This window comes from Sciurus vulgaris, assembly GCF_902686455.1.
Source record: "Sciurus vulgaris genome assembly, chromosome: 10".
NCBI classification, from domain to species: domain Eukaryota; kingdom Metazoa; phylum Chordata; class Mammalia; order Rodentia; family Sciuridae; genus Sciurus; species Sciurus vulgaris.
In genome coordinates this window covers 2746309-2759798 of record NC_136470.1, presented here as the reverse complement: position 1 = coordinate 2759798, position 13490 = coordinate 2746309, and the positions used below count along the sequence as shown (strand labels likewise).

Genomic DNA, 13490 nt, shown 5'->3' with positions numbered 1-13490 from the left:
TGTTTCACCTCTGAAAATTCCTGCATTGTCTCACGCATGAGTTTTTGGGGGACAGCTCACAAGTAAGCCATAATGACCCTCAACCCTTGTCTTGGATAGGAGACATTTGCTAGGTATCACTGGGTGGTTGGCAAGCTTGGTTGACAATACCAGAGCAAAGAGGGCTCAGCAAGTGAAGTGCTGCCCAGGAGGGTCCTGGTCATAAAAGGATGTCAGGATGTATTATCTATATAAAAAAATATGTGTGCTTTAAAAAATTATACAGATGCTATGGAATAAAGAACATGTTGAATAACTGTTAAACTAATGCACTTCTCCTTTTATTTTCCCAGATACCATTTGCTTCTGTCTCAGGATGATTTGATGTCTTAACTAAAACCCTTGTCCACCATGATGGCCACACAGACTTTGAGTATAGACAGCTATCAAGATGGGCAGCAAGTGAGAGCTTGAGCTTTATTCCGTATTCTAATTACTGCCACTCATTGTTGCACATTCAATTTTAAATACATTATGCATTTATTGTATATTGGTGTTCAGAAAGATTAGCTATAGAATTATTCATATTATTTCCCTAAGTGATATCAAGATTGCCAGTAATTTTGGAGTCTCCCCCATCATATGAATTCTTTGGAAATTTACCTTTTTAAGGTCAGTGTTAATTAGTATTGTGACTTTTAAAGAAAAATTGGATGCTTGCCTAGCATGTGTGAAACCCTGGGTTCAATCTCTAGCACTAGAAAAAATAAAATAAAGAGAGCCAGATGTGGTGGCATGTACCTGTAATCCCAGCCACTAAGGATGCTGAGGCAGGAGGATTGCAAGTTCCAGGCCAGCTTCAGCAACTTAGCAAGGCTCTAAGCAACTTGGTGAGACTCTTGTCTCAAAATATAAAAGGGGCTAGAGATGTGACTCAGTGCTGGGTTCAATTCCTGGTACCAAAAAAGAAAACAATTAATTTAAAAAATTCATTTTTAAAAATTAACTTATTTTTATTTGTTTGTTTTTGATGCTGGGGATCAAACCCAGGGCCTTCTGGATGTTAGGCAACTGCTGTACCACCAAGGTACAGCCCCAAGTTTTGACAGCCACAGATTCCCTCATTGACAGTCATTCATCTCAGTGCCTTACTGGATCAACTTTTCCCCTAGTTTCATCTCCCCACTTGTAAGTGTGGGCACTGACCCAGTAGCCAGCCCTCCTAGCAGAGCTACAGAGCAGACCTGTTTACCTGAAACATGCTGCCACCAGCTTCTTGACTGTCTCCCACTGTGGAGGAGTCTGCCTTCCTTGGAACTGCAGTTTGTGTGTTTGTCTATCTGGTGGTGTGTGCTCTGTGACCAGCAAGGGTTGGGGAGGAGAAGGAGCCCAGCCGAGACACAGGCTTTCTCAGGACCCCTCAGAACATCCTAAGTGCCCTGAGTGTTCCACATCCTGCTGGGGTTTGGTCTATTCTCTATTGAAAGATCTGACCCTGCCATTGCATTCCTGCTAATCAGGGTCTTCCTACAGAGTCAGGAGAGGAAATGGAATGCATCCTCTCAGTGCTTCTGCTCCCGATGAGGATTTCTGAAACTGGGGAGGCTTCTGCAGCTGAGGCAAGCCATGCCTCCCTTGCCCTGGTGGCCACTTTTGCATCATTCTTCTTTGGTTCCTGTTGCAGAGACTGGTTTTTGTTACATGTTTTTGCATCTTGCAGGCATTAAGGGAGGGTTATCCTGGGATGTAATCTTGGCCTGAAAGTCATTAGGTATTTCCACAGCACTTTTTCCCCCTAAAGTGCAAATCTGACAATATGCCTTCTTTCTAACTCCTCCAGTGACTCCCCATGGGTTTTAGGCAAAGACCAAGCTGCCCCAAGCCCACATGGCTTAGTTTCTGTGGCCCCTCAGTCCACACCCTCCTCTGCCAGACACACCTTGGCACCTCTCGCCTGCTTGGGGGTTGGCCCTGGCTCTTCCTGGCACTCTTCCCCTCTTACTCCTCTTTGGCTCAGCCTTGCCACCTGCCTCCCATCGTGTGTTCTGTCAGAGGAGTGGAGATGGTCCTCTGACCTGGCCTGGGCTCCCTACTACGTCTTGCTGCTGTGTGTGGTACTCTTTCAATAGTTGAAAGTATCCCCAGGACTTGGAAGGCCTGTCGTGACGTGAGCATTATTTTAAACAAACATTTCATTGTTTCTAGTGTAGACATAATCATACTTAGTCATTTTTCTAAGGTCAAACTCTTAGGTTTCTCTTTTTTCAGTCATTAAAAAGAAAGCACTGAAATAAGTCTTTTAAGGCTTTTTATACTACTGTGAGATTCCCTTCCAGAAGGATTGTATTTGATTGTACTTTAGTTGCTTTTTAAAAAAATTTCTTAAGAGAAAGATAAAAACACATTCTCAAGTATGTAAACTTATCTAAAGGCAGCAAAATGGACATCTAGCTCCTTCCTGGACTGAGAGAAGAGAGCAAAGGGCCAAGGGGAGTCTCTTGGGGTTGGGCATGCCTGGATGCCTTGGAGGGCAGAAGCCTGGCAAGCTCCTCACAGAATTTCCTAAATCCTGGGTCCTGAAGAAACTAGGATGGGGCAGTCCAGGCTTCTCATGGATAATTAGAAGTTTACTGCAGCAATTTTGTTGTTTTGTAAAACTGAATTCTTTAACAATTTAAATACATTTTACCTAAGTGACAAACACATAGCTTGTCTAAAGCAATCTTATGTCTTTAAGACTTTAAGTAAAACACAACTGGTCTTTACTTCCTAAATGCATGACATTTTATAAACTTGTATTATGTGTGTGCACATGTGCAGGCCTCAAGCATGTGCTCACCACAGAGCTATGCCCCCAGCCCATGTTAAATTTTTATAGCTTATGTATTCCTGAGGGATAGGGTGGACACTAGAAAATTTAATCCTGTCACAAGTATGTAGCATATTGAACTTGAGTCATTCTTGTGAGAACAGAACTTGCACTATTTGTTTATCCTTCCCATTATTTTATTAAATATGGGGATTTATAGTAAGAAGTTACAGAAGAGTAAGGTTGCAAATGTATGATTACTTCAATGGTACATAGTTAGTATGATTTTTTAAATCATAAGCCTTTCATAGATTTTGAAAAATCTCAGTTCTTAGGCACTTTGGAAATTAAGCCTTTATGTTATTCACTTTTAAGGCATTTTAAATAAAAAGGAATTTTGTTGATGGTATTTTTTTAGATATAATTTACCAGTCTGAATGCATTCCTGTTTGACAATAGAATACTTAGTAGGAACATGTTTTTGTGTTTGATAACAAAAATTCTTTTTTATAGATGCAAGTGGTAACGGAGTTAAAAACAGAGCAAGATCCAAACTGCTCTGAACCGGATGCAGAAGGAGTGAGCCCTCCTCCTGTAGAGTCTCAGACCCCAATGGATGCGGACAAGCAGGCCATTTACAGGTAGCACCTGTGTGTGGAGGGTGTGGATTTTCAGAGGACAATGGAGAATACAAACCTGTGAAGTGGAAGACCAGAACTGGTAGCTAGGCAGAATGGGAGGTACCATCCTGAGGCTGTTACTGCCTGATGGGTGAAAAATTTTCAGTTTAAGATGTTATTTTTTAGAAAGTGTTATAATGTAAGCCATTTTGGTTAACCTTGCAAAAAGAAATCTTCAAGCCCAGATGTTTTTGGTATGTCTGTATATACCATATGTTGTTTATCCATTTGTCAATGGATACCTGGGTTGCATCTACCATTTGACTATTGTTTTTTGAGAGTTTTGAGTTTTGTGATGCTTCGAGTGGAACCCAGGGCCTTACACATGCTAGGCAAGTGCTCTACCACGGAGCATATTCCAGCCACTAAACGTAAGTGTACAAATACCTATTCAGCTCTATGCTGATGTCAATAAAGGCTTTATTCACAATCGTCCAAAACTGGAACCAACTTAAGAGTTTCTTGCCTGATGAATTGATAGACACATAGTAGTGTATCCATACCATGGAATGTTATTGCAACTAAAAGGAGGGAGTATCGATATGTGAACAGCTAAGTCAGTCCTAGCTACACTGTGCTGATTCAAGGAAGCCTCAGAAAGTCACATATTGTATGATTTCATTTGCTCTTGTAAGGATACAACATTGATGATGATGACCAGGTCAGTCATCTGGGGCTAGGGGCAGGACCAAATGTTCATAACATTTAAAGTAGGTAAAAGCCAGGTGTGGAGGGTCACAAGTTTGAGTCCAGCCTTAGCAACTTAGCAAGACCCTGTCTCAAAATAAAAAATAAAAAGGACTAGGGATGTTACTCAGTGGTAGAGCAAAGGAAGGAAAGTAGGAAGGCAGGAGGGAAGGAAAGAAGGAAGGAAGGAGGGAGAAAGAAAAAGAAAAAGAATGTAATAAGTTTGGAGATAGAAATATGGGTGAAACCTTCAATCCAGGATACCTTGTTAAATAAGCACAAACTCAGAAAACAAAGCAAAATGACTGATAAATTTCATCACCACAAATCAAACTCTGTATGTGACCAAAGATGGCGTAAACAAGTAGCAGATAGGGGCAAATGTGTGTAGCAAAGGGGCAAAGTATTGATTTCCTAAAAGCTCAAAGCAATCAATAAGAAAAAGACAAACAGCCTAAAGTGAAAGTAGGCAGGTCCCCGAAGAGGTCAGTAGATGACTGAATGTGAAATAAATTCAACAGTGAGACACATTTTTTGGCTCACAGATTAGCCAAAATGAAAAAAGATCAGTAACAGTGGTGACAGCCATGTTTGGGGAGATGACGATGCCCTGTCACCCTTTTTGGAAAGGTAATTAGGGATACTCCTTTTTGGAGAGCATTTGGCCCTTGAATAACTTCTTTTTATGTTAATTACTGACTTTGCTTTTTAAAATTACAGTGAAGAAAGAATTTATATATTTTTGTGTGGCACTGGGAATTGAACTCATGCCAAGCACACACTCTACCAGTATACCATCTTAATCTTGAAGCATAAGGTTTGGTAGTGTGAAGTATATTTGCATTGTTGTGAAACAGATCTTCAAAAATTTTCATCTTTTGGGCTGGGGTTGTGGCTCAGTGGTAGAGCGCTCACCTAGCATGCATGAGGCCCTGGGTTCAATCCTCAGCACCACATAAAAATAAAATAAATGTATTCTGTCCACCTGTAACTAAAACAAAGTATTAATAAAAAAAATTTTTTTTTCATCTTCCAAATCTGAGACTCTACCCATTAAATAACAAATCATCTTTCCCCTGTCTTTGCTTTCAGTCTGGTGATCACCATTCTCCTTTGTTTTTATGAATGTAACTTTTGTAAATAACTTACATGATGCTTGGCTTTTGATGATGCTCATAATAACTTGCACAATATACATTCAATTCCATTCTAGGCAGCTCTTCTAGCAGATGATTGCAAGTATATATTAAGGCTTTCCTACATTGCAAATATTGTTAACTACAAACAACCTAAACAGCCAATAGGCAAGGGACCACACTTGTTGAGGTTTTCTTTTACAGGTTACCATCCATGATTTAAAGAATAACAAGATTTCCATACACTGACACAGGCAGTCTCTTTTTTAACTTAATTTAAAAATTATTATTATTGATATTACTTTTTTGCAGGACTAGGAATGAAACCCAGGGCCTTGTTTCACTAGACAAGTACTCTACCACTGAGCTACATGGACAGCCCATAGACAGTCTCTTAAGCAACGCTGGCTGCATAATTTGTGGAGCTCAGTACAAAAGAAATCACAAGGCTCCTTGTGTTGGTCATCTCTTTGTCGCTGTGACTGTAATACCTGACAAGTACAATTTAGACAGGAAAATTCATTTTGGCTCATAGTTTCAGAGGTTCAATACATGATGGGCAAACCATTACTCAGGGCCCAGGTAAGACAGAACATCATGGCGGAAGGTGTGGTGGGGAAGCCCTGCTCCATTCATGGTGGCCAGGAAGCAGAGAGAGAGAGGGCAAGAGACCACAGGGAAGATGCGCCCTTCCTGGGCATGCCTTAAGTGATCCAGCCATGCCCTAGCTACCTATAGTTACCATCCTGTTAGTTCAGTTAAACTAGGACACACTTATTAGGTTACAACTCTCATAATCTAATCATTTCACCTCAAAATATTTCTCGAAACATTAGCATAGGAGGGTTTTTTTTTTTGAAGGGGTTAACACCTTGTATCCAAACTATAGCATTCTTTGTTACAAATCTTAGAGTTTTAATCCGGCACTAGCAGGGCATTGAACTGATGGGGGGCCCTGTGCAGCTGTCCAAGCCATACATCCTTATAGTCAGACTTGTGTGTGTAACAGACTTTAGAGAACAAAGCAAGTTTCTAGAACCACATTGAAGGTGCAGTGTATTCTGAAGAAGGGTACACACCAAAATACCAACGCCTTTGGGGAAAGCAAGGAAGGAGCACAGTGTGATATTCCAGAGGACTATGGTTGATCCAGGTGGTCTGAATTTTTTTCCAAGAGGTATATATTCAGTTATTATGTAATTAAAAATAAATACCAGAGATACACCACTTTGCACCTGTTAGGCTGACTGTAATTAAAAAGAAAAAACAGAAACTAGAAAGTGTTGATGAGAAGGTAGAGAAATTAGAATCCTTATACTTTGCTGGCATGTATGTAAAAAGGTGCAGCCACTTTAGAAAACTTTGGAAAACAATCTGTCAATTTCTCAGAACATTGAACATAGAGTTCCATTTGATCCAGAAATTTCACTCCCGTGCATATACCCAAGAGAAATGACAGCATGTGTTCCCACAAACACCAATACATGATCATTCATAGCAGCATTATCCATAATAGTCAAAAGGAGGAAACAACCCAGATGTCCATCAACTGGAAAAACTAAATGTGGTATCACCTTACAATGGGATACTATTCAGCCATGAAGGAATGAAGGACCCATACTTGTTACAACACTGGTAAGTCCTTGAAACATGCTAAGTGACAGACACCAGAGACCTCATGAGTCCCTTTATGTGTGATGTTTAATTTATGTGAGCATAGAGATAGAAAGCAGATTTGTGGTGGGCTGGGGTTTGTGGAAATGGAGAGGACTGCTAGTGGGTATCACAATTCTTTTGGGGATGATGGTGTTCTAAAATTGTGGTGATAGTTGCCCGACTCTAGAATATACTAGACCCCACTGAATGGTACCCTTTAAACAGTGACTTGTGTGGCATATGGATTAGAGCTCAACAAAATCACTTTATGAAATTGTGCATCCTAAGTGCCAAAGCATTCTTGTAGAGATGTGGAAAGTATCTGTGTTCTTTGTTCTTTTGTCCCCCAGGCATCCACTGTTTCCATTATTAGCTTTGTTGTTTGAAAAGTGCGAGCAGTCCACACAGGGCTCAGAAGGCACAACTTCTGCCAGTTTTGATGTGGACATTGAGAACTTTGTCAGGAAGCAAGAGAAGGAAGGGAAACCCTTCTTTTGTGAAGATCCAGAAACTGACAACTTAGTAAGTAAAGTAACTGCTTTATTTTTGTTTATTTTTCATAATTCAAAATTCGATCATGAAATTTTAAACTTCTCATTGGAACTTCAAGCTGCTTGTAGTTCTGCTGAAGGGGAGAATTGTGTAACTATGAGGTAGCTTGTCTTCCAATATGTGTAACTTGAATGTCCCCAGATCTTCCAGTCTAGTTATGTTTCCTTTTAGAAGCCAGTAAAGTAATCTGCACCTCTGTCCTAAATGCCTGGGGGCTCAGTGCTCTCCTGAAGATCCCAAGTCTTCCCAGGGCTGGGGTGTTCTGCATCATGTCTGTGCCCAACTTCTGCTCCTAATCCTGGGTACAGGACTTGGACTGTATCCTTAAGACAACTCTGAGTCTTGAGGCTAATGCTAACTTCCTGCTCCCAGGGCTCCAAAATCAGGGCTTTCTGGACTCTGTAGAGGAAGTAAAGAAGTTCTTGTGGCTAAAATCACTGGTACACCCAAAGCCAGCCATTCCTTATAGGACTTGGGTGGTGCTGGCAGTCTTTCTTAGGCACCTGCTTTCTCTGCCCTCTCGCCTTAGCATGCCACATGTTTTCATCCCTTCCAGATTCAGATTGACACAGATCTGGCATCAGGGTACCATTGCTGGGTCACAAATGCCTTCTAGGGCCATGTCAAACCTTAGTCGGGCTCTGAGCATAGAAGGGTCTTTGGAAAATAATTTCTTTCCTGGATAAATTGCCCATCTCTAACTTTCCTAAAAAGTTTTCATTGTATATTTCATCTTTACTATCAATGGATTCTGTAAGTGGGTTATCTGACTTTGACCCTGCCTGCTCGCCTCTGGAAGGAGACTAATGGTGCATACCCTTTTACGAGTCAGAGCTCTCTCTGCTCCTGGGACAGTCATGCAGTCAGTCATCCTTCTGGCATGGTGCAGTGAGTTGAGGGTAGGCATCCTCCACACCTGCCTGGCTGCAGAAACACAGTCCTCCTACTCTGTATTTAGCACAGGCCCTTGCAGAGTTTGATGCTTGAGAATTATCGGTTTTGATGGATTCTTTCATGCCATGGATACATATGACCTATTTTATATGTTAGCTTACAAGTGGACTTTGGAGTTATCAGGCAGGTAGTGCTAATGAAAACAATTTTATCATTGGCATTAGTGATCTGTTGCTGTGGGGCAGATTACTCAAAACTTAGTGACTTAATATAAAACTAAAATACTTTTGGAAAAAACCCAAAAGAAAATCTTTGAGATTTAAGGATAGGAAAGCATTCTTAGACTTGACACATGATCCAGAAACATGATCCAGAAAAGATGGATGTATTGGGTGTGATGGACCATGCCTGTATTTCTAGTAACTCAGGAGGCTGAGGCAGGAGGATCACAAGTTCAAGGCCAGTCTTAGTACCTTAACCAAGGCCCTAAGCCTTAACTTTATGACACCCTGTCTTAAAATTGAAAATTTTGAAAGAAAAAGGGCTGGGGAGGTGGTTCACTGGCAAAATGCCCTGGGTTCAGTCCCTAGTACCTAAAAAAGAAAATTAAGAACCACGAGTCCAGATTTGTCCCTACTTATAGATATAGAAATAGAGCGAGGGTAAGAAACCCCCTGGGCCATGGAATGATCGAGTGGCTGGTAAAACAGCCCAGCTATCTTCAGGCAGAGCTTCACTGCCAGCACAGCCTCCCTGAGGCTGGTGCCAGGCTCCCATATTCCCCATACACCAAGCACGCAAAGCGCAGGTTGTAGCGCTGTGGCAGTGCAACTGTTTGTGTGCTTTCTGATGAAACTCCACTTCTCTTGCTTCCTCTGAAGAGGTTTCTGATGAACTGGGAACCAGTATGATAATGATGACTATACTACTACCTTTCTCTCATCTAAAAGTCTTCACTTTCTCTTGTTTCTAGATGGTAAAAGCAATCCAGGTCTTGCGTATTCATCTTCTTGAGCTGGAAAAAGTTAATGAACTCTGCAAAGATTTCTGTAGTCGGTACATTGCTTGTCTGAAGACGAAAATGAACAGTGAGACTCTGTTGAGTGGAGAGCCTGGAAGCCCGTACTCCCCTGTGCAGTCCCAGGTACTTGCCTTTGGTGCCCACCTCACTTTTGGGGGTCACTGTGACTTTGGCATTGACCTAAGACCAACAACCCTTTCAGAATTGCTGGGGCTGCCTCAGTGACTGTCCTGCTTGAAGTACCCTCTAGGTCTCTAAACCTGGGCTAGCTTGGGAGTAAATTCAGGCCAGAGGTGAAATCTTCCTAGACTTCATGCAGGGAATGGCTGAGTCCTCAGTCTTTTTTCTGGCTTCTGCCAACACCACCCCATGTTTATGGAGAGTAGAGTACCATTCATTTCTTTTTTTATTGGGGAAAAACACACACATTTTTAAAAATTGAATAACATATGCATAAATTTTACCATCTTAACCATTTTGTTCACATAACCATTTTTAAATGCACATTTAGTGGTTTAGTTCATTCACATCGCTGTGCATCCTTCACTGTCATCCCTCTTCAGAACTCTCATTTGCCACCCAAGCTCTGTCCTAATTAAACACTGACTCCCTCTCCTCCGTCCCAGCCCCGGCAGCCACCAGCCTACACTTTGTCTCCTTGGCCTTCTCTGGGGACCTTGTATAAGTAGAATCAGGTAGTATTTGTCCTTTGTGCCTGGCGCACTTCACTCAGCATAATGCCCTTAAGGTTTTGTGATGAAGCGTGTTCCCTTTTACCGTTCTAATGATGTGCAGTGGTGGTTCACTGGGGTTTTTAATTTCATGTCCCTGCTGACTAACCATGTTGATTTTTGTGCATATCCAGCATCTGTTTATCATCTTTGGTAAAATGTCTGTTTGTGTCTTCTGCCTATTTTCTGATTTGATTTTCTTTAAATTGCTATGTTTTGAGAGTTCTTGTCTATTCTAGATACTAGTCCTTTTTTTGATATATGATTTGCAAATGCATTTTCCAAGTCTATAGCTAAGTATCTTCCCATCCTCTTAACATGTCTTTTGCAGAAGCATTTTTTAATTTTGATGAAGTTTAATTTTTCAGCACTTCTTTTATGGTTTGTGCTTTGGGTATCAAGTCACCTATCTCTAGGTCCCAAAGATTTTCTTTCATTTTCTTTTTCTCCTGAATGTTTTATAGTCTTATATTTTACATTTAAATTCTTTATCAGTTTTTTTTTTTTGTTTGTTTGTTTTTGTGGTGCTGGGGATCAAACCCAGGGCCTTGTGCTTGCAAGGCAAGCACTCTACCAACTGAGCTATCTCCCCAGCCCTCATTATCAGTTTTGAGTTAGCTTGTGCAGAAAGTGTGAGGTTTCATTGAGGTTTTCTTTTTGTCTGTGATGTCTGTCTGCACCAGCACCTGTGGTGCTATTCTACTTCCACTGAATTGCTTTTTGTACCTTTGTCAAAAATCAGTTGGGCCTGTTGGGGGCCTGTCTCCTGTGTTTTCTGCTCTGCTCCATTGATCTGTGTGTCTACTACATAGTTTTGATTGCTATAGTATATTAGTAAATCTCCAAATTGAGTAGATACTTTCCTTCCACTTCTTGTTTCTTTTCAAAATTGTTTTAACGGCTCTGGTTCCTTTACCTTTCCACATAAATTTTAGAATGATTTTGTCTAGGTCTAGTTTTGAAAAATTCTACTGGAATTTTGATAGGAATTTCATTTAATCTGTATGTTGATTTGGGGAGAATTGACATCTTTACTGTGTTGGATCTTCCAACCCATAATTACGGTTATGTCTCTCCATTTATTTATGTCTTCTAAGGTCTTTTTTTCCATCAGTATTTTATAGTTTTCAAAATATTTGTCCTATACATTGTGTTTTTAGAGTTACATCTAAGCATTTCATCTTCTGAGTGATCGTGAATAGGTTATATTTTTAGTTTTTGTGTCCGTGTATTTGTTGTTAGTTTACAGAAATATAGTTCATTTTTGTATGTTTATGCTGTGTCCTGTGACCTTGCTGAACTCATTTATTAGTTCTGGGAGTTTTGTTTGGTAGGATATTTGGATTTTATTCCTGCTAAGCCATGTGGTACACCAGTAGGGACAGTTCTGTTTGCTTCTTGTTCTAACCTTATGTCTTTTACTTCCTGTTCTTGTGTTATTGCATTAACTGGACCATTCAGCACCATCTTTGAGAGTATGGAGATCAGACTCCCCAGCCTTGCTCCAGCCTTAGGGAACCTTTCAGCCCCCACCTTGCTTGTATTGGTATTTTAAGACGCTCTTATCTGATTGAGGACACCCCCCTCTATTACTGTTTTTCTTAGAGTTTCCTCCCCCTCCCCCATACTGGGGATTGAATCTAGGGGTGTTTAACCACTGAGCCACATCCCAGCCCTTTTTTTTTAATTTTTTATTTTGAGACAGGGTCTTGCTAAGTTTCTTACGGTCTCAGTAAGTCGCTGAGAATGTCTCCAGCTTGTGAACCTCTTGCCTCAGCTTCCCAAGTTGCTGGGATTACAGGAATGTACCGCCTTACCTGGCATTCTGAGTGTTTTTATTATGTTGAATTTTGTCGGGTGCTTTCTCTGCATCAGTTTATATGATCATATGATTTTCCTTCTTGGTCTTGTTGGGAGATTACATGGATTGGCTTTTCTAATATTAAATGTCTTGCATTCCTGGAATAAACTCCACTTGGTCATGGTACATAATTATTTATATATATGCCTGAATTGTGTTTGTTAATATTTTGTCAAGTATTTTTGTATTCATAAGGGATATTGGATTGAATTTTGTTTTCCGAACTGTCTTCGTTTTTGGTGTCAGGATAATACAAGATTCATAAAATGGATCGGGGAGTGTTTTTGGCTCTTGTTTTCTGGAAGAGATTGTAGTAGGTGTGGATTCTTCTTCAGGTATTTGATAGTTAGAAGTTCCTATTGAAAATGCACAAACCTGTAGAGTTCTTTTCTGAGAGTTTTAAATTACAATTCCAGTTTCCTTAACAGGGCAGGGCTGCTCAGAAGGTCCCATCCATGCTGAATGAGCTGTGGTGGCTGAGTTTTGGGATGCTCATCTGCCTCACCTTGCGCCAGACCTGGGTGTGAGGTTGTGTTCACTTCTTCTGACCTTTGGTGTCTGCAGGATCTGTAGTGATCCCATGATTGGGAATCTGGGTCTCTCCTCCCCCTTCTCTCCTTCTCCCTCTCTCTTTTTGTGTCTTACTGGAGGTTTGTTTTGTTCTTTTCAATAAACAAGCATTTTGTTTGTTTCTTTTTTTTTTTTTTTTTTTTTTTGCTTTTCTATTTTCAATTTCATTGATTTCTGCTCTGATCTTTATTATTTCCTTTCTTCTTGTTTTAGTTTCATTTTGTTCCTCTTTTTCTGGGATCTTAAGGTGGGAGCTTGGGTTATTGATTCTAATGGCTTAACTTCTATTATGGCCAAATTAGTGTGTCAAACTTTAAGGGAACCTAACAGTCACTTCCAGTTACCTCCCAGTCTATGGTATGATCTGTATTGTGCGTCCTGTCCTGTCCTGTCCAGGAGGCTTTAGTTTGTGGAAATCTCAGTTATCTGAGCAAGCTCTAAGGAGAAAGGTGTGTGATTAGGTAGCAGGGTTTTCCTGGTCACCTCCTGGGCTTTACAGCACATGGAATGTGAGAGTGAGACATGTGGTACTCTTTTAGAAACCACATTGCCACCTAACATTTCAACCTTGGTTGTTGTATATTAAATAGTCGGTTTGCCTCTCTTCATTTCCTGTATGTGATGCTTGCTTTCTGAAAGCTTGGTCTCTGACTCTGCTCTAGACCCAAGCCTCCCTTTCCTTTCCTGTGATATCATCAGGCTGCTTACTTTGAGATTTTAACATGGGTTTTCCGTTTTCTAATAATTCCTACAATGTGCATGTTCTAATTTCAGCAGATTCAAAGTGCCATCACAGGCACGCTCAGCCCACAGGGAATTGTGGTGCCTGCCTCTGCCCTGCAACAGGGGAACGTGACCATGGCAACAGTGGCAGGTATGGCTGTGGGAAAGGGGTGCTTTCTACGGGAGCTTTT

The 13490-nt window shown here is 40.8% G+C and overlaps 1 protein-coding gene across 10 annotated transcripts in view; it reads left to right on the top strand.

Annotated features, from left to right (window-relative positions):
* PKNOX1 (PBX/knotted 1 homeobox 1) overlaps positions 1 to 13490 on the top strand; it is a 55055-nt gene that overhangs the window by 21992 nt on the left and 19573 nt on the right. For 6 of the 10 annotated variants that reach the window (XM_079155978.1, XM_079155975.1, XM_079155976.1 and 3 more), the window contains 5 exons: positions 333 to 441; positions 3302 to 3429; positions 7298 to 7469; positions 9367 to 9537; positions 13351 to 13450. In XM_079155978.1, the coding sequence (XP_079012104.1) occupies positions 391 to 441; positions 3302 to 3429; positions 7298 to 7469; positions 9367 to 9537; positions 13351 to 13450 (622 nt within the window). In that variant the 5' untranslated portion in view covers positions 333 to 390. Of the gene's footprint in view, positions 1 to 332; positions 442 to 505; positions 652 to 3301; positions 3430 to 3475; positions 6927 to 7297; positions 7470 to 9366; positions 9538 to 13350; positions 13451 to 13490 lie in introns of those variants that run through there. The other 4 variants (XM_079155980.1, XM_079155981.1, XM_079155982.1 and 1 more) reach the window with 4 other exon arrangements.